The following is a 12,678-nucleotide window of genomic DNA, read 5'->3' as shown; positions in this document are numbered from 1 at the left end:
TATACTCAAAGGATTATAAAACATTCTACCATAAAGACACATGTGGGCCAGGTGCAGTGGCTCACGCCTGTAATCCCAGCACTTTGGGAGGCCAAGGCGGGCAGATCATGAGGTTGGGAGATGGAGTCCATCCTGGCCAACATGGTGAAACCCTGTTTCTACTAAAAATACAAAAATTGTCTGGGCGTGGTGGCATGTAGCTGTATTCCTAGATATTTCACTTCCTTTTTGGCTATTCTACATGGGATTGTGTTCTTGATTGACTCTCAGTCTGAATGTCATTGCTATATAGAAATGCTTTTTCTGCATTTTTTGAAAAGATCATATGGTTTTTGCTTTAATTCTGTTCATGTGGTGGTGTATTAATTTTTGATGTGCTGCTGGATTCTGTTTGCTAGTTTTTTGTTGAATATTGTTGTGTCTATGTTTATCAGATTGGTCTGAAGTTTGTCTTTTACGTTGCAATTGCCGGATTTTGTTATCAGGTTGATACTGGCTTCATAGAATGTGTTAGGGAGGAGCTCCTTTGCCTCAATTTTTTAGAATAGGTTCAGTAGGGTTGGCCCCAGCTCTTCTTTGTATATCTGGTAGAGTTTGGCTGTGACTCCATTTGGTCCAGGGCTTTTTTAGGTTGCTCAGTTTTTTATTTCTGTTTCAATTTCAGAGCTCAGTATTGGTCTATTCAGGGTTTCAATCCTTTCTGATTCAATCTTTGGAGATTACATGTTTCCAGAAAGTTGTTCATCTTCACTAGATTTTCTAATTTGTGAGCTTAGAGTTGTTCATAGTAGCCTGTAAGGATCTTTTGTGTTTCTGTGTGATCACTTGTAATGTCATATTTGTCATTGTTGATTGTACCTATTTGGATATTTTCTTTTATATCTTGTTAATCTAGCTAGTGGTTGTAAATCTTATTTATTATTTTGAATGACAAAGTCTTGGTTTCATTGACCTTTTTATGGATTTTGTATCTCAATCTTGTTCAGTTCACTAATTTTAGTTATTTCTTTTTTCTGCTAGCTTTAGAGTTGGTTTTTTCTTTTTCCTAAGTGCAAAGTTAATTTATGGTATCTTTAACTTCTTGATGAAGGCATTTAGTGCTATAAACTTTCCTCTTAACACTGCTTTACCTGCATTCCAGAGATTTTAGTAAGTTGTGTCCCTATTTTCATTAATTTCAAAGATTTTTTTTTATTTCTGCCTTAATTTCAGTGTTCACCCAGGAGCTATTCAGGAGCAAGTTGTTTAATTTCCATGTATTCGTATAGTTTTGAGAGATCTTCTTAGTATTGCTTTCTATTTTTATTGCACTGTGGTCTGAGAGTGTGCTTGGTAAGATTTCAATTTTTTTGAGTTTATTAAGACTTTATGAGTAAGCATGTGGTTGATCTTAGAATATATTCTGTATATGGATCAGAAGTATGTTCTCATCTTGTGATCTCATCTCATCTTCTGATCTCATAGTCTGTGATTGTTAGGTGGGGTGTTCTCTAGATGTCTATTAGTCCAGTTGATCAAGTGTTGAGTTTAAGTCCAGAGTTTCTTTGTGAGTTTTCTGCCTCAATAATCTGTTTAGTCCTGTCAGTGAGATGTTACAATCTCCTACTATTATTGTGTGGCTAAGTATTTTCATATATTAAGAGGAACTTGTTTTATGAATCTGGGTGCTCTAATGTTGGATGTGTATATATTTAGTGTAGTTAAGTCTTCTTGTTGGAACACAGCCTTTATCATTATGTAATGCTCTTCTTTGTCCCTCTTGTTATTGATTTAAAGTCTGTTTTATCTGATACAAGAATAGCAACTCCTGCCCTTTTTTTATTTTCTGTTTGCATGGTAGATCTTTCTTTACTCCTTTACTTTGAGCCTATGGGTGTCATTACATGTGAGATAGGTCTTTTGAAGACCGCAGAGAGTTGGGTCATGTCTTTATCCATCTTGGCATTATATATATATCTTTTAAATGAGGCTTTTAGCCCATTTACACTCAGGATTAGATTGGTATTTGAGATTTTGATCTTGTCACCACGTTGTTACCTGGGTGTTATGTAGACTTGTGTGTTTGCTTTATAGTGTCTTTGGGCTATGTGCTTAAGTGTGTTTTGTGGTAGCAGGTGTTGTTATTTCAATTCCATGTTTAGTACTCCCTTGAAGGCCTCTTTTAAGGCTGGTCAAGTTGAAATGCATTCCATCAGCCTTTGCTTGTCTGAGAACAATTTTATTTCTCCTTCACTTATGAAGCTTAGTTTAGTGGTATATGAAATTCTTTGTTGAAATTTCTTTGGGATGCTAAAAATTGGCCCCCAATCTCTTCTTGCCTATAAGGTTTCTCCTGAGAGGGTCCACTGCTAGCTTTACAAGGTTGCCCCATATGTGACCTGACCCTCCTTTCTAGCTGCCTTTAAGGTTTTTTTTTCAGTGACCATGGTGAATCTGATGACCGTGTGCCTTGGGGATGGTCATCTTGTATAGTTTCCAGATGGGGTTCTCTGTATTTCATGAGTTAGTATGTAAACCTCTCTAGTAAGATTAGGGAAATTTTCATGTACTATATCCTCACATATATTTTTCAAGTTGCTTATTCTCTCTCCTTCTCTTTCAGAGATGCCAATGTGTCATAGATTTTGTCTCTTTACATAATCCCATATTTCTCAGAGGTTTCCTTAACTTTTTCAATTTTTTCTTTATTTTTGTCTGATTCAAAAAATCCAGTCTTCAAACTCTGAGACTCTTTCCTCAGCTTGTTCTATTCTGGTAATAATTCCAATTGTATTATGAAATCCTTATAGTGAATTTTTCGGCTATAAAAGTTCAGTTTGTTTCTTTCCTAAAATGGCTATTTTGTCTTTCCGCTCTTGAATTGTTTTACTGGATTGCTTGGATTTCTTGGATTGGGTTTCACCTTTTTTCTGAATCCCAGTAAGCTTTTTGCCCTCCAGATTCTGAATTCTATGTCTGTCATTTCAGTCATTTCGGACTGGTTAAAAACCATTGCTAGATAGCTATGCAGAGGTAAGGGGACACTCTGGCTTTTTGAATTGCTGAAGTTTGTGTGCTGATTTTTTCTTGTCTGGGAAGGTTGGATGTTACTTTAGCTATGATGTGAGTTGAGTATAGTCATTTCTGTATGTTTTCAGAGGGCTAAGGCTCTGTACAGGGTCTTTATTTGTGGCTGAATTCTTGCTCTTGGTTTCAGCGGGTGGTATATTAGTAAAATATTTTTGGAATTGTAGTTTGGGCTGGGATTCAGGAGATAGTGCTTAAGAGTAATGGTTGGTAGATAGGCACTTAGGTGTGCAGCTTTTTTATATTTCCTCACATGTGCAGCAGCGCTCTACAGTGCAGGGTGTGCTGGGAGAGAGGTGACTCCACTACCAGGACTTTTCCTGGGCCTTAGGGGAGCACCCTCTGATCACTGACGCCATGCCTACATTTCTTTTGCTAGGTGTTCTGAGCCACAGGGATTCATCTAGCAGAGGCCATGGCAGAGAGATGGACCATATCTTTTTCAGACTGTCCCTGCGAAGGGAGGTATGTCCTGCTCCTTTGCCAGCCCAAGAAATCACACATCTTACCCTTCTTAGTGCTCTGAGAATGTGGGCTTCTCCCCTACTTGAGTGCTGACCAGTGATCTTGGTTCAGCACTGCAGAACTATGTGCTGTAGTCCTGGGGAGCCAGGACTGGCTCATGGCTCCATCCTCTGGACCCTTGGGCTTGGGTTCTAGGTGCACTAGGGTATCTGAAATGCTCCCAGGCCACGAGGAATGCACTCAGGTGAAGCAAAATGCCCAGGCTGGGTAAAGAAAATGTGGCACATATACAGCATGGAATACTTGCAGTCATAAAAAAGGATGAGTTCATGTCCTTTGCAGGGACATGGATGAAGTTGGAAACCATCATTCTCAGCAAACTAACACAAGAACAGAAAACCAAACACTGCATGTTCTCACTCATAAGTGGGAGTTGAACAATGAGAACACATGGACACAGGGAGGGAAACATCACATACCAGGGCCTGTCAGGGGGTGGGGGGCTAGGGGAGGGACAGCATTAGGAGAAATACCTAATGTAGATGACAGGTTGATGGGTGCAGCAAACCACCCTGGCACGTGTATACCTATGTAACAAACCTGTATGTTCTGCACATGTACTCCAGAACTTGAAGTAGAATAATAAAATAAATATATTGAAGATATATTTTAAAGGTAATTAACATTTTGATTTTATTTTGACTTTTCATTTTGAAATTCAGCCACTCAGAATTAAATTAATTTTAATTGCTGCTTCATGTCCATTCACTTATTATTTATCCAGATATAGCCATTTTGATTTATTTGTTCATTACTAATTATTTATTTTAAATAATGGAATAAAGATTCCATTATTTGGGTAGTGACACAAAGCCACTGCACAAAAACAAAAGCTAGGACTCTATCAACAGCCCATATCAAGCCTGCTAGTTCCGCTAACATTCCATCCTTCTCTTCCTCTCACCCAAAAGGCGCATCACTAAGAATCTTATGTTTATTGTTCCTTTATCTCATTTTATTGTAACTATTTTTCTAAAGAATACACAAACATATATCTAGTACTGTTCTTTTAATTGTATAAAAATGTCAGACTCTATAATTTTGGGAACTTCTGTCCATTAACATTGTATTGCTAAAATAAATTCATATTGTTACTTGCCACTGTATTGTACTAATTTTGACTCCTATATAATATTAAATTAGTGAATATACTACAGTTTATTTTTATACTGTTTTTGGATATTTTGATTGATTCAAGGTTTTGTTAATATGAATAGTGTCACTATAAACATTTTTTACATATCTTCTGTTGTACATGTGCAAAAATTTCTCTTAGTTTTATAACTTACCATGGAAGTGCTAGAGTTTGCAAATATTCAATTTCAGTGAAAAAAAGTGTCAAATTTTTCCAAAGTGGTTGCTCTAATCTGTAACATGTAAAAGAGCCAATAGGTTCACATTTGGTATTATAAGATTTTTAGGCATTTGGAATCCACTGAGGGTAAAATGGTTCTATATTATTATCTTAATATTATTAAAAAATAGAAACTTTCCTCCATTTCTAATTTGGTCAGATAAACTGTCTATTTCAAACTAATTACAAAACTATTTACATCCTACTTTGAGCTAATTGTTTCTAACTCTTGTGTCATTCCATGATATGGTCATGGTCATGGCCAGTACTCTCATATAGTCATTATGGCCAATGTGTTCTCTGCTATAATCCCACTCCCCTAGACAGAATGTCAGGGAGTGAGATCATGTATTTACTGTAAGCTTTCCAGCTATTCATTCTTCCTTAATGTAGACACCTCATCTCATCCCAAACGATTTTTAAAGCTATCTGAGAAATTTCCATTGACTACTTAAGTTCGAAAAATATTTTATTAAAAATACTGCACTACATGGACACGTTTACAAACACAGTCATAAGATTGCAGTGGTCTGTAGAGAGCTGGCCCAAGTGACTAAGTATTTTTTAAAATCCATTCAGTTCGATTTCTGGATCTTCATGTTTCTTTCTTATAAGACACTAAGTTACCTAATTTAAACGCAAAGCCACTTTTAAGGTGATTCTCAGACATCTGAAGAGAAGGACTAAGGAATGTTCTTTAAATTGGGAAATAGGGCAGGAGAGAAATCCTAGTGCAAAGCTCCATACTCAGCAAAAGCAAGGTAAGTATGATGACTCATGGGCTTACTGTTGTTTGTTAAGATACATGGAATTTCCAGGACGAAAGAAGAATGAGAGTTATGTTAAATTAAGATGGTACCATACAGATGTGATCCTGAAACCTTCCCTCCCACCCCTCATCAACCTGAATGCAGTACAATGAAGTGAGTTTATATGCATTATCCATGGAATGACAACTTTCATTCTGATTCAAGATATTTAAAAGCATCAGACATCTCTAAGAGGGCTTAGCTGAAACTCTTTATGTATTTCTGATGGCAACATATTTGGCCATTATGAACCAAGATAGAATGTATGTTTTCTAAACTGATACTGAATTGTCTAAGTTGCTAACAAGAAATCCTTTCATAACAGTACAGTTTTTAACCTTTACTTTCTTTATTCATCATTAGTTCCTTGCCACTTCCCATTGAGTTGAAATGTTTATATTAAAACAAAACACCCATTGGAATTCTGAAGAAATTGGCTCACCCATCTTTCAAATTACAAGATATTTTTTTGACAGTATACAATATTCATTATAGTGGAATAAACATTTTAATTTCTTAAGGAACTCTAATTTCCCTTAAAGGAGATGTTTACAACTTACTATTATAAATGCTGCCACTCAATCATAGGAGAAAATGATACTAACATAGTTCAAGGCTGAAATCACACATAGGGCAGTTGTTCTCAAATATTTATAAGGCCACGAACTCATTTATGTATAACCTATAAACCTGAAGAATTTTTGAACCAATACAGTGGCAAGGAAAGCTAACAACCTAACTGTTAAGATCTATGGCCATTATTTTTCATTTAGTCCTAGAAATACATTTCCTTTCTTTAATGAATCAATATGGTCCATCTCAAAGAGAAACAAGTGGAAGTGAAAAATAAATTTCTAAAGCAAGTGCTCATGGAAGAAGCAGAATTTCCCATTTAAAATACCCAAACAACTCCAAATTCTTTAGCAGTTAGCGCGCCTGAAATCTCTTGACATAATAGAGAAGCAAAGACCCATAGAGAGATATGCGGTTAAATAGTGCTGCCTCTGGTGGCGAAAGGAGATGCTAAGTTGTTTCACAACATATTTTTCCCCCACAGGCACAGGCCCCCCAAACACTGGAGCCGTCTACGAATTATTCTGACGCTAACTCCACAGCTCCGGACAGAAACACAATAGACGGGCGTGGTCTTATAATCATAAGCCAGTTCCTTTCTCGAGTCCTTCCTGCCTATGTTCGCCTACATGTTACGGGTTCTGCGGTCCTGATGAAATTCCCTGAACGGAGAAAAACCACACACTTTATCCCAGTGGCGAGTTTCTCCTCTTGCTCTAAGCGGGGTGTTTGACCTTCTAGTCGACTGCGTCCCCTGTACCCGGCGCCAGCTGTGTTCCTGACCCCAGAATAAATCAGGGCTGCACGGGGCCTGGCAGCGCTCCGCACACATTTCCTGTCGCGGCCTAAGGGAAACTGTTGGCCGCTGGGCCCGCGGGGGGATTCTTGGCAGTTGGGGGGTCAGTCGGGAGCGAGGGCGGACGGAAGGGAGGGGGAATCGGGTTGGGGAAGCCAGCTGTAGAGGGCGGTGACCGCGCTCCAGAGACAGCTCCGCGTCCTCGAGCGGGACAGATCCAAGTTGGTAGCAGCTCTGCGTGCGGGGCCTCAGAGGATGAGGCCGGCGTTCGCCCTGTGCCTCCTCTGGCAGGCGCTCTGGCCTGGGCCGGGCGGCGGCGAACACCCCACTGCCGACCGTGCTGGCTGCTCGGCCTCGGGGGCCTGCTACAGCCTGCACCACGCAACCATGAAGCGGCAGGCGGCCGAGGAGGCCTGCATCCTGCGAGGTGGGGCGCTCAGCACCGTGCGTGCGGGCGCCGAGCTGCGCGCTGTGCTCGCGCTCCTGCGGGCAGGCTCAGGGCCCGGAGGGGGCTCCAGAGACCTGCTGTTCTGGGTCGCACTGGAGCGCGGGCGTTCCCACTGCACCCTGGAGAACGAGCCTTTGCGGGGTTTCTCCTGGCTGTCCTCCGACGCCGGCGGGCTCGAAAGCGACACGCTGCAGTGGGTGGAGGAGCCCCAACGCTCCTGCACCGCGCGCAGATGCGCGGTACTCCAGGCCACCGGTGGGGTCGAGCCCGCAGGCTGGAAGGAGATGCGATGCCACCTGCGCGCCAACGGCTACCTGTGCAAGTACCAGTTTGAGGTCTTGTGTCCTGCGCCGCGCCCCGGGGCCGCCTCTAACTTGAGCTATCGCGCGCCCTTCCAGCTGCACAGTGCCGCTCTGGACTTCAGTCCACCTGGGACCAAGGTGAGTGCGTTCTGCCGGGGACAGGTCCCGATCTCAATTACTTGCATCGCGGACGAAACCGGCGCTCGCTGGGACAAACTCTCGGGCGAAGTGTTGTGTCCCTGCCCCGGGAGGTACCTCCGTGCTGGCAAATGCACAGAGCTCCCTGACTGCCTAGACGGCTTGGGAGGCTTTGCCTGCGAATGTGCTACGGGCTTCGAGCTGGGGAAGGACGGCCGCTCTTGTGTGACCAGTGGGGAAGGACAGCCGACGCTTGGGGGGACCAGGGTGCCCACCAGGCGCCCGCCGGCCACTGCAACCAGCCCCGGGCCGCAGAGAACATGGTCAATCAGGGTCGACGAGAAGCTGGGAGAGATACCACTTGTCCCTGAACGAGACAATTCAGTAACATCTATTCCTGAGATTCCTGGGTGGGGATCACAGAGCACGATGTCTACCCTTCAAATGTCCCTTCCAGCCGAGTCAAAGGCCACCATCACCCCATCAGGGAGCGTGATTTCCAAGTTTAATTCTACGACTTCCTCTGCCACTCCTCCGGCTTTCGACTTCTCCTCTGCCGTGGTCTTCATATTTGTAAGCACGGCAGTAGTAGTGTTGGTGATCTTGACCATGACAGTACTGGGGGTTGTCAAGCTCTGCTGTCAGGAGAGCCCCTCTTCCCAGCCAAGGAAGGAGTCTGTGGGCCCGCCGGGCCTGGAGAGTGATCCTGAGCGCACTGCTTTGGGCTCCAGTTCTGCACATTGCACGAACAATGGGGTGAAAGTCGGGGACTGTGATCTGCGGGACAGAGCAGAGGGTGCCTTGCTGGCGGAGTCCTCCCTTCGCTCTGGTGATGCATAGGGAAACAGGGGACATGGGCACTCCTGTGAACAGTTTTTCACTTTTGATGAAACAGGGAACCAAGAGGAACTACTTGTGTAACTGACAATTTCTGCAGAAATCCCCCTTCCTCTAAATTCCCTCTACTCCACTGAGGAGCTAAATCAGAACTGCACACTCCTTCCCTGAAGATAGAGGAAGTGGAAGTGCCTTTAGGATGGTGATATTGGCGGACCGGGTAGTGCCGGGGAGAGATATTTTCTTACGTTTATTCTGGAGAATTTGGAGAAGTGATTGAACTTTTCAAGACATTGGAAACAAATAGAACACAATATAATTTACATTAAAAAAAAATTTCTACCAAAATGGAAAGGAAATCTTCTATGTTGTTCAGGCTAGGAGTATATTGGTTCGAAATCCCAGGCAAAAAAAATAAAAATAAAAATAAAAAATTAAAGGATTGTTGATAACCCAGACTCAAATATCATTGGCTTCCTCCAGGAGTAATTAGGAACAGCTGAGGGCATGCTGGGAGTAAGCAGCAAGAGTGCATTCTGCTTTTAGATTGAGGGAGAGGGCCTTAAGTTCCTCGAATGAGACACAGATCTTTAAGAACTAGTAACTTTTCCATTGGTTCTTTTATCCTTTCTTTTCAAAGTCACTGCTACTTGTGTGCTTTGCTATAAATCCAAAGTGTAATGTTGCCAGAATTGCTGGCTCTGGAAGCAAATTATAGTTGACCACCAACTCAAGTGTTTATGTCCTTGCCCAAGGAAACACATAATTTGTGTTTTCCCCTTCCAGTGTGTGTGCTCTCCGGTGTAATGACCTCCCCAAGCAAATAGCCCTCTCCTAAACATCAAGATGCTCATCCTCATCTTCAATTAATTCTCAATTAAAACGTTAATGCTAAGTATTGATTTGCAATCTTCTGGTTGCATCAGAGAAAAAGTAAGCTGATTTTCCTCCAGAGTTACTAAGTTCTTGTGCATTTTTAAACCCATGGAAAAATTTGAACACCAAGCCGTTTTCTTTTTCTCTTGATAAGAATGTGTGCAATAACAATACTTGCTCATTTGGGAGTGATTATAATCATACAAGTGTTTACATGGGCAAAGCCATGGTAAACAGTTCACCGTAAGAAATAATAGTATAAGAAATAAGTGACAAATTTTAAAAAATCTATCATCTTGTTATAACTGGGGGGTATTAGAAAGTAATCTACATGAAGCACTCCTATGAAAAATAATTAAGACATAATAAAAATCACTGTCTCATGGAATCAAAGTCCCTAGAAGATATGCCACTTTTATTAGTGTGCTGAGACTTTAAAACTAAGAGTGTGGGGATTGGTGCATGCAGAGAGGCAAAGAAACAAGCTTAGTAACAGGGAGGAATAAAAACAAAAGCTTACACTTGATTTTCACAGAATTGTTTTAATGTTTTTGAGTGTACAAGGTATACAATGGAAAATAGGCTTACAATTAGTAAGTGACCAATTATAAAATATTACTAAAAAATTCAAACAGCTCAATCCATAAATTCATTTCCTAAATATAAAGATATATATTTAGTATTATAACATTAAAAGAATAAAACAATAGGTAACTTGCCTCATATACTAAATATGTTTCTAAATAGTTACACTTAAATAAAATTACAGAAAAATTAGAATTAACAACATTCAAGGGAATTTTAAATATTATTTTACAAGTGAAATTAAAAATCAGGTAAGTAGTGTAAATGGCTTGGCCGTGTTCCCCAGCCTGACTTGTCAGAGTATATTCTCAGTTCATCTCAGTCTTGGTGTTTTATCTTTCCTCTTCACATTTCAGTAGAATATATGATGCTTTCTTTTGTAATTTGAAAAATAGCTTTATCTATAAGTGAGCTGAACTGTTGTGTGTGTGTATGTGTGTGTGTGTGTATATACATAGTCATGCATTGCTTTACAATAGGGATACATTCTGAAAAATGTGTTTTTAGGCAATTTTGTCATTGTGTCAACACCATAGCACCTACTTCCAAAAACCTAGATGGTATAACCAATTACACCCCTAGGCTACAAACCTGTATAGCATGTTACAGCACTGAATGCTGTAGGCAATTTTAACACAGTGGTAAGTATCTGTGTATCTAAACAGATCTAAACGTAGAAAAGGTACAATTAAATTACAGTATAAAAGATAAAACATGATACACTTTATTGTATAGGGTACTTACCATGAATGGAGCTTTTTAAAGGACTGGAAGTTGCTCTGGGTGATTCAGTGAGGAAGCGGCAAGTGAATGTGAATGTGAAGGCCTGGGACGCTTTATAAACGCTATACACTTAGGCTACACTAAAATTATTTTAAAAATTTTACCTTCAGTAATAAACTAACCTTAGCTTACTGTAACTTTTTTTACTTTAAAAACTTTTTAATTTTTAAACTTTTTGACTCTTATGTAATAACACTTAGCTTGAAACACAAACACATTGTACAGCTGTACAAAAATATTTTATATTCTTATTCTATAAACTTTTTTGAAATATATATATATAGTTTTTTTACTTTTTAAACTTCATTGTTTAAGTGGCCTATTGAAGTCTCTGTTATTATTAGGTTGTCTATTTCTCCTGTCAATTCTGCCAGGTTTTGTTTCATGTATTTTTGGGGCTCTGTTGTCATGTGCTTGTATGTTTATTATATTTCCAGACAGATGAGCCCTTTTATCATTATAAAATGTCCGTCTTTATCTTTAGTGAGAGATCTTGTTTAAAGTCTATTTTGTGTGGTATTAGTTGTCTTATGGCTGTCTTTATGCTTGGTATGGGCTTTTTACATCCTTTAGCTTTCAACCACTTAAGCTTTTGAATCTAAATTGTGTCTCTCTTAGGCAGCTCATATTTTGACCGCTTTTTAGTAATCCGTTGTTCAATCTGTGCCTTCTTATTGAAGTGTTTCATACATGTGTGTTTAATGTAATTACCGCTAAGAGAATTTACACCTACTGTTTTCTATTTGTTTTCCACGTCTTATGTCTTTTTTGTTCTTTTATTTCTGTATTATTGTTTTATTTTGTATCAAGTAAATATTTTTAAAATTACCATTTTAATTCTCACATTGTCTCTTTTCCTTTTGTAAAGTTCTTTTCCAAGTAATTATCCTGAGGATTACAATTAATAACTTAAAAACTATATCATTAGGATGAAGATCAACTTAATTTTAATAATTTACAAAATTTTGCTCCAATGTGGCTATATTCTTTTCCTCCTCCTTTGTGCTATTCCTGTTAATCAGATTATATCTTTACACCATAACAATTTTATAATTATTGCTTCATGCAGTTTTTTTAAGAGACAAGGTCTCATTCTGTCACCCAGGCTGGAGTGAAGTGTCACAATGATAGCTAATTGTAATCTCAAACTTCTGAGCTCAAGTGATCCTCTCAGCCTTCCAAGTAACTGAGATTCTAGGTGCATGCCACCACACCCAGATAATATTTTTGTATTTTTGTAGAGCTGGAGTCTTACTTTATTGCCCAGGCTAGTCTCAAACTCCTGGCCTCAGGCGATCCCCCCACCTTGGGTTCCCAAAGTGTTGGGATTACAGGCACGAGCCGCTTTGCCTGGTCTGCAGTTACCTTTTAAATTAGGTAAGAGAAGAAAAGAGTTACGAGCAACAACTAAACTTATACTGTATTTTGTAGTTACCTTTACCAGTGTGGATTTCTTTGTGTGGATTCCTTATTGGCTAGTGTCCTTTCATATTATCATGAAGGACTCCCTTTAATGTTTTCTTTTGTAGGGTATACCTGCTAGTCACAAATTATCTGATTTTGTTTAATTGAGAATGCCCTAAATT

The 12,678-nt window shown here is 39.9% G+C and overlaps 1 protein-coding gene across 1 annotated transcript; it reads left to right on the top strand.

The window, feature by feature from the left end:
* The first annotated feature begins 7,304 nt into the window (after positions 1-7,304).
* Positions 7,305-9,407, top strand: CLEC14A (C-type lectin domain containing 14A). The gene has a single exon (XM_032180475.2). The coding sequence runs from the start codon at positions 7,379-7,381 to the stop codon at positions 8,849-8,851; it is 1,473 nt and encodes a 490-aa protein (XP_032036366.1). The 5' UTR covers positions 7,305-7,378; the 3' UTR covers positions 8,852-9,407.
* The last annotated feature ends 3,271 nt before the right edge of the window (positions 9,408-12,678 follow it).

Source organism: Hylobates moloch, unplaced genomic scaffold, assembly GCF_009828535.3.
Source record: "Hylobates moloch isolate HMO894 unplaced genomic scaffold, HMol_V3 SCAFFOLD_16, whole genome shotgun sequence".
NCBI lineage: Eukaryota > Metazoa > Chordata > Mammalia > Primates > Hylobatidae > Hylobates > Hylobates moloch.
This window is presented reverse-complemented; position numbering and strand designations above follow the sequence as displayed.

What these genes read in the sequence shown, in the direction of transcription:
- CLEC14A (XM_032180475.2), top strand. Translation starts at nt 7,379, where the DNA reads ATGAGGCCGGCGTTCGCCCTGTGCCTCCTCTGGCAGGCGCTCTGGCCT.